The 14,045-nt window shown below is 42.8% G+C and overlaps 2 protein-coding genes across 3 annotated transcripts in view; both read right to left on the minus strand.

Annotated features, from left to right (window-relative positions):
* Positions 1–296: 296 nt before the first annotated feature.
* On the minus strand, positions 297–6,297 carry LOC124879105 (piggyBac transposable element-derived protein 4-like). Of its 2 annotated transcripts, XM_047383421.1 has the most exons (4): positions 5,738–6,297; positions 5,371–5,406; positions 2,494–4,205; positions 297–1,114 (listed from the first exon to the last, which is right to left on the minus strand). In XM_047383421.1, exons 1-3 carry the CDS (start codon positions 5,887–5,889, stop codon positions 2,495–2,497), a joined length of 1,899 nt encoding a protein of 632 aa, XP_047239377.1. In that variant the 5' UTR covers positions 5,890–6,297; the 3' UTR covers positions 297–1,114; position 2,494. The 2 variants fall into 2 exon arrangements, with proteins under 2 accessions (XP_047239377.1, XP_047239376.1); XM_047383420.1 differs by lacking the exon at positions 297–1,114 and having other exon boundaries at positions 1,909–4,205.
* A 6,014-nt stretch (positions 6,298–12,311) lies between these two features.
* LOC124879104 (histone-lysine N-methyltransferase 2B-like) overlaps positions 12,312–14,045 on the minus strand; it is a 41,682-nt gene continuing 39,948 nt past the window's right edge. The window contains exon 36 of the mRNA XM_047383419.1: positions 12,312–13,843. Within this exon, the coding sequence (XP_047239375.1) occupies positions 13,568–13,843 (276 nt within the window). The 3' untranslated portion in view covers positions 12,312–13,567. The remainder of the gene's footprint in view (positions 13,844–14,045) is intronic.

Below are 14,045 nucleotides of genomic sequence, written 5' to 3' on the forward strand. Positions count from 1 at the left end.
AGAAGCTGGCATACAGAGAAAGAGTTGTTTCCAGAATCTAGGATTTATTTTTTTCTTACCATTTCAGACTGTATTTACAACCAAACTAAATGAAAGATATGGAAGCCAATGGATATTATTATTATGTTTGTTGAGTAAAAGTAAAAGACCTTAAGCACCAATTAAATTATGTATATTTTCTTTGGTCATCAGTTCTAACATGTAGTCACATTACTGAAAGGGTCCCAAGACAAAGGAAGAATTAAAAACAGAAATCAAACTGCTTTGGTAATGTCTTTCAATAGCACAAAAAATGCTTAAAGGAGACTGATTGCTTTATTTTATTTAAAGGCATAAAGACAAAGAACAATTACTATGCAAAACCTGGCCAAAATGAATGCAATTTTAACATGGTCACTGTGGTGCAAAAATGCAATGGAAAAGATCAGGGAGGGTGAAGTAATAATGAAAAGCAGTTTTCAGGAACCGTTTAGTGAACTAAAGTGAATGTTTCAGTTGGAGATTGATCATTACGGTACTTCTCTAAAGCAATAAAGCCATCCACCAGTATGAAACTTATCTTGATTAACCCATAAGTTACTCTTTTTTTCTTTTATTTTAGTCCATCAGCATACTACTATACTCCATTCTTAATTATTCTACAACAACATTTAGCTTGGATAAAAGAAAACTGCGATAAACTGAGATAAGTATGCGTCACTGCTTTTTGCTAGTTTTAATCAGCCAACAGCTCAAAAACAGCATAATTTGTTCAAAACTCAAGTCACAGCTACATTTTGTCATAATATTGTAATACATCAGCTCCTCTATTTCATAAAACTACTAAATTCTACAATAGGAACAACTTCAACTCAATGTGGCTATAATTAACTGATAAATCACTGCTTGGTTGTCTTTGGCTCATAGATGAACTCATGTTTTGTACCTTTTTTTGTTTCATTATTGTTTTACGTTCAACAGCAGACCGAGCTCCTCGCCTGGCAGCTGCTGGCTCCTCCATGCATGAATCCAGAGCACACCATGCTGTCGGTGAAGAGGTGGGGGTAAGCGTTCCTGCAGATCTGGTCGCTGATGATAGGCTGCCTCAGACAGTGGAGTTGGTCAGGGTTGTGACCTAGTAAAAAAAAAGGGAAGCTAACTCTTAAGATTACTCATTTATTTAAATTTCTATCTGGAAAAACCTCTCCTGGCCACAAGAAATGACTAGTTATATAATAATATAAATCAGTATTTTCATATAAAAAGTTTCGGGATAGAAAATAAAAACACTTCATTTTGTATTACAATTTAATTTTTCTCTCTAATTACATAGGTAAAATGGATTTGAGTTCTGATCATAATGGCTAGAAATTTACCAAAAGTACGCCATTCGTTTGACAAATTTCTTGTTGCCATTTCCTAAATTATGAAGACCAACACAAATCTCCCCCACTTGCTCTTGTCTTTCCCATTTTGAAAAGTAGCTATGTAAACTGGGCCTCTGCGGTTTGTCACAATTATACCTGAGAGAAACAGGAAGTCCTAAATGACAAGAGACCAATTTACTTTAAAATATACTGGTGCTAAATTGGTGAACATATTTTCCCCCTTGGCTTTAACTTTGCTTCCCCAGAACTGTCACTGTTTTTATGGAGTACTTGTTTGTGCTTTTGTGTAATGTTAGTATATAAAATCAACACATACCGTGCTGCAAAAAAGTGCCGTGCTACAATTCAGATCAAATGAATTTTAACATCAAAGATAACCAAACCAACCTGGACATATGTGAAACATTAATTGCCGAGTGAGCAGGTTTTTCTACACCTGGAGAAGTTGTATCAAAAAAGCATACCAGACTCAGATTCAAAATGTTGAAAAAACTTTGTTTTTTGAATAAAAATTTGTAAAAAACAAAAAACAAAACTCCCAATCCAGCAGCATCTTCATTCACATGTTCACCTTCTATATGTTCACATTATTTATTGACTGTATCTAAAAATATTAAAGATATTTTAAATTTAAATGAAGACATGAAATAATATAACATACAATGACTTAAATTACTGTGTATACTAGATCATCAAATCAGTGTCAGATGAGTCTGTCAACTAGGTTGCCTGTAGGGATTTTTAAGGTCAGCAGATGTCCATATTCAGTGACACAGTATCAATAGTTTGGTAATGTGTCGAAACGCTTAATGACGCCTCATCTACCCATTACTAGAACTGTGTGTTTACCTCATAAAAGGAAATCTGGTCACAGAAATATGCTGATTTCCTTTGTAGGACTCTTTCTGCATATTATATAGCCTTGGGTCATGATATTTACCCTTTGTATCATCAAAATCTACCGTTGTGCACAGCATAACATCAATGAAATGAAGAGAAAAACTAAAGTGTGTCCTTTTGACTCCATCTGGAGAACTTTTGTTGAAAAAGAATTGCCAAGGAAAAAAATATGTAAACAAATATGCAAAAAACTATGAACAATCAGTCACAAACTAAAAATACACACCCTACACCTTCAAATGAAAGTCTTTGAAACAATTTCTGTCGCTAACGAAGCACAGGGCAACATTGCACTTGCTACAGTAGACTGGAGTCTTAGTTATTTTCCCCTCCGCCTTGCAGAGGACACACTGTCTTCTGTGGTCAGTGGCCGTTGAGCCATAGTAGGCAGGCAAGCACATGTTTGATGGGCTGGGTTTTGGAGCAGCTGCAGCAGCAACAGCTCGAGACTCGTCAATGAGTTCTTGCATGAGGACCTCCCTGAACTTCCTCTGTAACATCGGAGCCTCTCCTCTTCCGACGGCCAACATCTTGAAGAGGATGTACGAGTTGACCACAGCGATGTCAAGGAAATGATAAAAAAAAGTCTTGTACCATTTCATCGTTTTTCCTTTGACTGAATAGTATTGGATGAGGGCATCTGATAACCCCACTCCTCCCATGAACTTATTACAATCCCTCACAGCATCGGGAACAGCAATATTCTTGAAGATCCACTGGCCCCCCTCCTTCACTCTCCTCCGCATCGTGTCTCCGCTGTAGGCCTTGTGAAAGGTGCTGCACACAGTCACCTCCTTGGCACCCTTCCATTTCAGAAAGAGCAGTCCATCTTTGCGGAGCCACCTCATGTCTCCTCTCTCAGCAGATTTGGGAAGATTGTTCCTTGTTGTTTTTGGAAAACCAACACGCGTCTGCCGAATGGTTCCACAAGCGCCGGTGTGGTTGGCTGACAGTTTGTGAAACAGGCTGGGGCTGGTGTAGAAACTATCTACGTAGAGGTGATAACCTTTGCCAATAAGTTTAAATTCCATTAAGTCCATGACAGAGGTGAAGCTGAGGCCCTCCTGTTGAACTCTTTCAGTCTTTCCGTCATAAATGAAGAAGTTCCACGTGTAGCCACAGTTAGAATCTGCTAAAACAAAAAGTTTGTATCCTAACTGGTGCTTGTCCATGTGCTGACGCAATCCTAGTCTGGCCTTGCTCGCCACAACGCGCTCATCAACACATATCTCCCTGCCCGGTTGGAAGACAGACCTACATGCAGTCTTGATTTCATCATATAGGGGCCTAATTTTGAACAGTCTGTCATATTGAGGTGTTCCTTTCTTCTTCTGGTTTTTGTCGTCTTCTTTGATGTTAGACAGATGAATAGACCAGAAGATGGCCTCAAACTTGTCACGGCTCATGCACTGGCGTGGAAAGTTGAAGTTGTAAGGCCACTTTGTTCTCCAGAGGTCTGTTCTGGAGGGGACCTGTACTAACCCAGTAAAAATTATGATACTCAAAAAGATGTAGAAGTTGTCAACTGTGAGGGGTATCCACTTGAATTTTTTCCCTGCTGCAATTGTCCTTTTTGCTTTCATATTTGTGTTTTGGATTATGGTCCGGATGGTGCTTGTACTGAAAAACAGTTTGAACAGGTTCAGTGGCGACCAAGACTTTGTGGCATCAATCTGGGGTCCTGGAGGATGCTTCGGAGCGAACTTAGGGGCTTGTGGATCTGTATCAGGTTCATCAGGAGAGTGCCACATGTTCTTGTCTTCATTTCCATGAGTTGAGGTCGCCTGACCCGCCCGCCTCGAGACATCCTGACATTTCTTCACTTGTGTGACATTTGCGGATGAGCTGCTCCTACGTTTTGAGGCAGAAGCTACCTGGCGTTTCACAGGCTCTGAGGACGGCTTACACCCATCTTCTTCTTCTTCTGCATCATTGTCACTGTGGAAAGAGAAATAAATAGGAGGAAGACCAAATTTGACCTTGATCTAAATGACATGCAAACTGACTTAAAATAAGCTAGCAACACAATGCTAACACTGTTTATTTTGTAACCAAAATGGTTTGTTGTTGCCAAGTGTAGTAGCGATAGAGCCCTTGGCTATAGCCAAAAGATCTAATATTTCTATCCATGGTATTGCTGGAGGGTGTATGAAACATAAATTATCCCTCTATGCTAATGACCTTCTGCTTTATGTCTCCAAGGCAGAGACAACTATTCCTTCTATTTCGCAGCTACACTCTCAGTTTGGGAAAATGTTAGGGTATAAATTAAATCTGCAGAAAAGTGAACTATTGCCATTAGATTTGGTTAATACTAAACATTAGGGCGCAAACAAATAATTGACGTACGATTAGTTGTCCAATAATAGCTCATTAGATTAAAATTGATTTGATTAACTGATAATGTCCACTTACCGTGTCTTTAAATGATAGTCACACATCGCTCTGTTCATGGGGGATTTTAAGTGTTTTACATATTTTGTTCTGTTCGTCATACACTGTATATTCTATTCAGTAACCTGATATGTTCCTGTTTTGTTGTATTTTCTAAATATGTTTCAGTTAGATAGATGTAAATCTGAGGAAGCCACATTGATACACGTTTTGGTTACGGGGAGGTGTTTGTGAAGTCCTTTTAGCTGTGCTTGCAGTTAAAATGACTCTGAATCCACTCACGTTGTGTTTTTGGAGGGTTGTTACTGAAAGGTTGGATTGCCTGCTGGGGGCAACAATTGTTTTTTGTTTTTTTTACTTTGTTAGCATGTGGCCTGATCTTTCTGTGGGACGCTGCCCCCCACACAATATCACACTGGATTAGGAATATGTTTAATCTTTATTATCTCAATTTAAAACTGGCTCTGAAAATACATTTTTATCACACATGGAAATCTTAATTTTTCTTTAATCAACCCTTAACCTATTGGTTTATCCGGTGTTATATTGTAACATCTATTATCATTATATGCTCTCTGTATGTGACTTAAATAACAGTGAGGACTGGGTTTATTCTTTTTAATGGTGTCGGTTTCTTTTCACATAGTCCATTTTGCATTTTTCAAAAGTTACAATAAACAAAAAATGGTTTGTAGAGTAGACTTCTCACCTCGAAGAAGATCGTGATAGTTCTGGGTCCTCCTGGCTGTAAAAATATGGAAACACGATGAGAATTATTTCACAAAGTAAAGAAACAGTAGAAAACACTGCTAACAAAAATCAGGAGACTGTATGGTTGCTGTGGGACAACTAACTGCCGTTAAAAACCTGTTAAATCAACCCCAAACATTCAGGCTTTGAATTATTCCCACATAAACAACCTTTAAGCCTCTTTGTTCTGAAGCTGTGGTGGGGTTGAGTGATTGTTGTTTATAGATGATCTCCACAACAGAAATTACGTAAAATAAATAAAACTGTTTAAATAGAAGACATGTAGCGTAAAGCTGCTGGAAAATATCAAAACAACAACAACTTACTCATAAACGGGGTCCCTCCTTAGAAGAAAGTCTTCATCCTCCTCTTCTTCCATTTCGACGCAGCTGTCCGAGGAATCTTCTACTTCGACGTCACTGGTCCACCTGATTTCGCCCAAAACGTCTACGTCGGTCTTCTTCTTCTTCTGCGCCATTATTAAAGATGATTACAAACACAGCCGAAACGGCACGTGCAAACTGTGTAGGTCGTATCATTGGCGCGTAATGCGAAGGTGGCTCGAGCGTTTAAACCGTTCGGTGCTCACGGAAATTGCGTCACCGGAAAACGGAGAAAAGGTAGCGCGTCTCAGCGTAGAGGTTAAAATAAAATAGCTTAGAGGTTAGAAGGTTTTTGATGCCATTAGAGATTTTTAGATTTGGAAAATTATGGAAAAACTTTGTGTTTTTTTAGACTTTTTCAACACAATATTGGATAATATTGGAGTATTGGAAAAATAAAAGGCTAAAATACTTGCACTGCCATACTTGCACACTGATCATCTGCACTGTTGTATTGCTCTTGCATCCTATACTGCTCTATATTTACTCTCACTCACTTAAAACTGTGCACATATATTTATATTATAGTGTAGATATGTTTATACTGTATAATTTGTATTGTATTGCATTGACTACGCCAAAACAAATTCCTTGTATGTCCAAAAACGTACTTGGCAATAAAGCTTTTCTGATTCTGATTCTAACAAGAGTCAACAGCATTTTTTTTGACTGACTGGGAACTCTCAGATATGTGCATGCTGCACAGTCCTGTTTCTTACCATCCATCCATTTTCAATACCTCTTCTTCCGTACAGGGTTGCGGGGAAGCTGGTGCCTATCTCCAGAGGTCTACAGGCGGGGTACACCTTGGACAGGTCGCCAGTCCATTGCAGGGCAACATAGAGACACCCAGGACAAACAACCATGTACACACCCATTTATACCTGAGGGTAATTGAGAAAATTAAAACAATAGTCATGTTTTATTAATGTGGGAGGAAGCTGGAGTACCCAGAGAGAACCCATGCATGCACAGGGAGAACAGGCAAACTACATGCAAAAAGGCCCCATACCAGGAGTCAAACCCTGAACCTTCTGGCTGCAAGGCAGCAGTGCCACCAACTGCACCACCATGCAGCCCTGTGTCTGATGTTTTTCTTAAATTTTTTAATTGCTTTGAATAATTTTCTTATATTTCACCTTTGCTTTGGTGCCCCGGCACATTTGTCAATCTTGGTAGACGTAGGGTCTTAAAATACGACTTCTTCTACTTAGTTGTATGTATGTATGTATGTATGTATGTATATATTTGTGTATATGTGTATGTATATATGTATGTATATATATATATATATATATATATGTATTTGTATATATATGTATGTATGTATGTATACATATATATATGTGTATATGTGTATGTATATATATATATATATATATATATGTATTTGTATATATATGTATGTATGTATATATATGTGTGTATGTATGTATGTATATATATGTGTGTATATGTATATGTATGTATGTAGTGAGCCGTGGAAATTGACCTCTGGCTGGAGATGAGATCCACCACAGAGTGGTACCCAGCGTTCAGACACACCTGGTAGGGAACAGAGTGTCCAAAAGCCTTAGAGATGGTTTTGTGACCCTTTTTAGACTGATAGATGTCTGTGACTTTGTGCTGTACCATATTTGTCATTGAGTTTCTTCAGCTTGGGGGCTGATGTGTTACCTTTGGAAATCTTTTATCCTACTACTCAGACTCATAGTCTTCCGCTTCATCCGGGACCGGGTCACAGGGCAGCAGACTCAGCAGAGACGCCCAGACGTCCCTCTTCCCAGAAACCTCCTCCAGCTCCTCCGGGGGGAGCCCAAGGTGTTCCCCAGGTGGGCCAATAGACCTAGTCCCTCCAGCGTGTCCTGGGCCATCCCCTGGGCCTCCTCTCAGTGGGACGTGCCTGGAACACCTCCCGAGGAAGGCGTCCAGGGAGCATCTGGTACAGATGCCCGGCCCACCTCAACTGGCTCCTCTCGATGTGGAGGAGCAGCGGCTCTACTCCGAGCCCCTCCCGGATGGCCGAGCTCCTCACCCTATCTCTAAGGGAGTGCCCGGCCACCCTACGTAGGAAGCTAATTTCAACCGCTTGTATCCGGGATCTCGTTCTTTCGGTCATGACTCAAAGTTCATGGCCATAGGTGAGGGTAGGAATGTAGACCGACCAGTAAATCGAGAGCTTCGCTTTTCGGCTCAGCTCTCTCTTCACCACAATGGACTGGGACAGCGTCCCCATTACTGTGGCAGCCGCACCGATCCGTCTGTCGATCCCTCGCTCCATTCTTCCCTCACTCGTGCACAAGACGCCGAGATACTTGAACTCCTCCACTTGAGGCAGGAACTCCCCTCCAACCTGAAAAGGAAAAGCCACCCTTTTCCGGTCGAGCACCATGGCCTCGGACTTGGAGGAGCTGATCTTCATCCCAGCCGCTTCATACACGGCTGCGAACCGCCACAGTGCATGCTGTAGGTCTGGGCTAGAGGGGGCCAGCAGGACCACGTCACCTACAAAAAGAAGAGATTAAATCCATTGATCCCCAAACCAGACCCCCTCCGGCCCTTGACTGCACCTAGAAATCCGGGACAGGACCGGTGACAAAGGGCAGCCCTGCCAGAGTCCAACATGCTCCGGGAACAGGTCCGACTTAGTGCCGGCGATGAGGACCAAACTCCTGCTCCGCTCGTACAGGGACCGGATGGCCCCTAATAAAGGGCCCCCGACTCTGCACTCCTGGAGCACTTCCCACAGGGCACCACGAGGGACACAGTCGAATGCCTTTTCCAGGTCCACAAAACACATGTGGACTGGTCGGGCAACTTCATATGAACCCTCGAGTACCCTGTAGAGGGTGTATAGCTGGTCCAGTGTTCCACGGCCGGGACGAAAACCACACTGCTCCTCCTGAAGCCGAGGTTCAACTATCGGCCGGACTCTCCTCTCCAATACCCTGGTGTAGGCCTTACCAGGGAGGCTGAGGAGACTGATTTCTCCATAGTTAGAACACACCCTTCGGTCACCCTTCTTATGAAGGGGGATCACCATCCCAGTCTGCCAGTCCAGAGGCACTGTCCCCTGACCTCCACGCAATGTTGAAGAGGTGTGTCAACCATGACAGCCCCACAACATCCAGAGACTTGAGGTACTCAGGGCAGATCTCATCCACCTCCGAAGCCCAGCCACCGTGGGGCTGTTGAACCACCTTGGTGACTTCAGCCTGGGTGATGAAAGAGTACAACCCTGAGTGCCCAGCCTCTGCTTCCACCAGAGAATGTGTGACAGCAGGATTGAGGAGATCCTTGAAGTACTCCTTCCACTGCCCGATAATGTCCCCAGTTGAGGTCAGCAGCTCCCCACCCCAACTGTAAACAGTGTTGGCGAAGCACTGCTTCCCCCTCCTGAGGCACTGGATGGTTTGCCAGAATCGCTTCTCAATGGCCTCACCGAACTCCTACCAGACCCGAGTTTTTGACAGTATCCCTTACTGCCGGTGTCCACCACCGGGTTTGGGGATTGCCACCGTGACAGGCACCGCAGACCTTACAGCCACAGCTATGTGCAGCAGCATTGACAATAGATGCAAGGAACATGGTCCACTCTGACTCTATGTCTCCAACCTCTCCCGGAATCTGGTCAAAGCTCTCCAGGAGGTGGGAGTTGAATCCCTGGCCGAGGGCTCCACCAGACGTTCCTAGCAGACCCTCACTATGTGCTTGGGCCTGCCAAGTCTGTCCGGCTTTCTCCTTTTTCAGCGGATCCAACTCACCACCAGTTGGTGATCAGTGGACAGCTCAGCCCCTCTCTTCCCTCGAGTGTCCAAAACATGTGGCCGAAGGTCTGAAGACACAACAACAAAGTCTTCAGACGACCTCCTGCCGCCAACAGGGACACCAAGAAAGCCGGGTACCCCGCACTACTGCTCGGCCCGTAGGCCGAAACGACAGTCAGAGACCTGTCCCCAACTCCACTTTCATTCGCTGCCCAATCCTCTTTGCACCGGTCCCTTATGGTTCCCCCTGCAGGTGGTGGGCACACTCATGGATGGCCTCACGTCTCTTGTTCGGGCTTGGCCCAGACGCGTCCCACGAGGAGCAACCGGGCCACCAGGGGCTCTCCGATGAGTTCCGACCCCAGGCCTGGCTCCAAGGTGGGACACCGGCTCCGCCGCACCTGGCAACGTCGCGTGCCTCGATTGTGTGGCCCTCATGAAGGTGTATTAAACCGCTCTGTGTCTGACCCGTCACCAAGAGCCTGTTTGATATGGGAGACCCTACCAGGGGCATTTAAGTCCCAGACAATATAGCCTCTAGGATGATTTGAGCACTCAAACCCCTCCACCACGTTAAGGTGGCGGTTTAAGGAGGGGATTATCCTACTATTTAAGTGATAACCTAAATTTCACAGGTCTGGCAGTAATCAGGCCTGTGTCTGGCTGGTTATATTGAACCACAAATGTGATTAATTAGTTAATTCACAATTTACACAAGGAATTACTTTTTCAGTTAAGGCCCTGTGCGTTCGGACAGCCTTTTTATTTGTCCCTCATGTGAAATATACAATGTAAAAAAAATTGTTCAGTTATTAAAAACAAATGCAGATTATTTAGAAAGTGTATTAAAATAATAGAAACTGTACAATTGTGCTTTTCGCATATTTGTGCAAAAGCCGAATATACCAAGAATCACTGGCCACTTTATTAGGTACACTTGTCCAACTGCTGGTTAACCCAAATTTCTAATCAGCAAATCACATGGCAGCAACTAGACATGGTCGAGATGATCTGCTGCAGTGAGCATCAGAATGGGGAAGAAAGGTGATTTAAGTGACTTTGAACATGTGCCAGACGGGCTGGTCTGAGTATTTCAGAAACTGCTGATCTACTGGGATTTTCACGCACTCCCATCTCTAGGGTTTACAGAGAATGATCTGAAAAAGAGAAAATATCCAGTGAGCGGCAGTTCTGTGGGCACAAATGCCTTGTTGATGCCAGAGGTCAGAGGAGAATAGCCAGACTGGTTTGAGCTGCTAGAAAGGCAACAGTAGCTCAAATACCCACTCATTACAACCAAGGCATGCAGAAGAGCATCTCTGAGTGCACAACACATCGAACCTTGAGGCAGATGGGCTACAGCAGCAGAAGACCACACCAGGTGCCACTCCTGTCAGCTAAGAACAGGAAACTGAGGCGACAATTCACACAGGCTCACCAAAATTGGACAATAGAAGATTGGAAAAACGTTGCCTGGTCTGATGAGTCTCGATTTCAGCTGTGACATTCGGACGGTAGGGTCAGAATTTGGCGTCAACAACATGAAAGCATGGATCCATCCTGTCTTATATCAACAGTTCAGGCTGGTGGTGGTGGTGTAATGGTGTGGGGGATATTTTCTTGGCACACTTTGGACCCCTTAGTACCAATTGAGCATTGTGTCAACGCCACAACCTACCTGAGTATTGTTGCTGACCATCTCCATCCCTTTATGACCACAGTGTACCCATCTTCCGATGGTTACTTCCAGCAGGATAACGCGCCATGTCATAAAGCACGAATCATCTCAGACTGGTTTCTTGAACATGACAATGAGTTCACTGAACTCAAATGGCCTCCACAATCACCAGATCTCAATCCAATAGAGCACCTTTGGGATGTGATGGAACGGGAGATTCGCATCATGGATGTGCAGCCGACAAATCTGCAGCATCTGTGTGATGCTATCATGTCAATATGGACCAAACTCTCTGAGGAATGTTTCCATTACCTTGTTAAATCAATGCCACGAAGGATTAAGAGAGTTCTGAAAGCAAAAGGGGGTCCAACCCGGTACTAGCAAGGTGTACCTAACAGTGGCCGGTGAGTATAGAAACCTGTGCAAAGAATTGCAGGGATGTAGACAACTTACTGGGTTTGTTTGTTAAATAAACATGTAATTTGAAAACTGCATTTTGTAATTAGTTAGGCCACATTTGCCTGATATTAAAATTTAACTGAAAGCGTGACAAATAATCTGAAACAGTAGAAATCTGTAAGAGGACGAAAGGTTTTTCTCAGCATTGTACAGAGAAATACCAACAAGAACATGAACCATGAAGAAAAACGTTTTCTTTAGCTTCCACAAGCATCTCTCAAGTCTTGGTTCTGAAAGAGTTTTGACTGAACTCCACACAGAAGTGCTAAGAAAAACCAGGTTTGAAGCTTTTACACAGTGCTGTCAGTATTTTACTGGCTTCATATTAATAAGGTGCCATGCAGTATTTCTACCCCTTGAACTTTTCGCCTTCTCACGTAACAACCACAACCTTTAAGGAAAGTTGTTTGTAATTGAATGAAAGTAAAATCATTGCCTTGCATTTATTCCAACCCCGTTTAGGTTGATGCCTCCAAATAGAATCCAGAGCAGCCGACTGCATAAGATCTGAAACACCTGCACTTCAATATGTTGTTTCAGATCTTTTCAAACATCTTTAAAATATTCATTTATTGAACCATGTTTGGTTGAACAAGAAGCAGACACTAGAAAGGAAACTTTGAAACAAACTTTTATTCAACATAAATAAAAAAAACAATGAAGGTAAAAAAATATGTAACAGGTTTAGAACTTTTTTATACAAGTATTTACAGGATCCATAGTCCACCTGTAAAGTATCATGGATTGAAATTCAATTAAAATGTCAAACGAGAAAAAAATTTATTACACAACCAGTGACTTCATCCGGTTCCCCCCAATGAGAGCGGACTCACGTTCAGAATAGTAGTTGACGCTTATTAGTACTAAATGTGTATTACTTTTCGTATTAGAAAGATTTAACAAGGAAGCGACGTTTGTTAAACGTTTAACTTGATACAACCTTGCTTTATAAAACCTTGGAGGTAGTACACCTGAGACATGAACATTAGATTCCTTTCTGTTCATCAACCTTCAGCTGGTTCAAAGCTCAAACACGTTTCAGTTGGTTGAATAGACATTTATTGTTCAAATATACAAAACGATTTAGAAAGAACTGCATGGCAGGATTGGAGAGTCCAGCAACAAGAAGATTCTCCCTCATGAGCCTTAAAATACACACAAAAAACAACAAACGAACAGAATATCAGTGAGATAAAAGCGTTCGGATTATTTCTTCCATCACAAATAAAAGTAGAAACATTTAACTGACTGGAGGGGGGAAGAACTGAGGGAGGACTATTAAAACTAACTTTTTAGGGATAAATAACACCAAGACCTAAAACACTGAAGTCCCTGCTCCCTGGAGAAGAGTTAAAATGTAGCTGCTCTACAATGTACACAAGGTGCTTTGGGTGTAATGTGTTTACTCTGTCTGAAATGTGTCCAGTCTGCTGCCACGGCGATGCTGCCAGAGGAGGTTGTGTCAAAGTAAGGTGCTGAATAAATTCTCCTCATCCACCTCTTTCTGATCTTGTATTTGCAGATGCGCTCCTTCCACCAGCCGGCGGCTCCTTCTTTACTCGGTAATAACTGCAATCGGGGTCTGCTGGTGAGCTCTGTTTGTGGGTGTTTTGGTAATTATGTGTCTAGACTCAATTTCAACAGACGTCACCAACAAAGGACACCTTGAGCGAGTGCAGAGTGCAAGGAAAAGACTACTTGAAATCCAAAAGAATGCTACAATTGTCTAGAACTCGGAAATTAGCCGATGATTTATGGACAGGCATGAGAAGACACACTGCCCATGATTTGTTATAAATTAAGCTCCTTCGTATTCATCAGAAAAGATGGCTTTTTGTTACAGAAAGCTGATGTCCATGACCAGAATTACTAATTAAGGTAGCGGCGGCACCGTCTGGCGCCGCAGTTGCAGTGCAGCTTGTTTTCGTCGTCTTCGATGGGGAACTTGTAGTCGTAGGTGAGCTCCTCGCCCCGGTAGATCTTCCTCAGGGCGAAGATGACGATGTGTTTGCGGCCGTCCACGTTGATGACGCGGGAGTAGCAGTTCGGCTCGCACGAGTGGTTGATGAAGCGGGCCGCGTTGCCCTGCATCGTTGCGTCCACCACGTCAAAGTCATCGATGCGGAACATGTAGCAGCCAATGCCCTGATGCAAAGCGACAAATAATTAAAACAGTAGATACTTTAAATAGTAGGACCATTTTACATGTTTACGTGGATGCATCTCAACAAATTAAAATGTTATCTGAAAGATATGTCACTTATGCACAAAGTTATACTGGTGTTGGTTGATTACACACAGAGCGATATATTTCGATGTTTAGCGTTTTTTTCCCTCCAGATTTGAA

The sequence above is a fragment of the Girardinichthys multiradiatus genome, chromosome 13 (genome assembly GCF_021462225.1).
Source record: "Girardinichthys multiradiatus isolate DD_20200921_A chromosome 13, DD_fGirMul_XY1, whole genome shotgun sequence".
NCBI lineage: Eukaryota > Metazoa > Chordata > Actinopteri > Cyprinodontiformes > Goodeidae > Girardinichthys > Girardinichthys multiradiatus.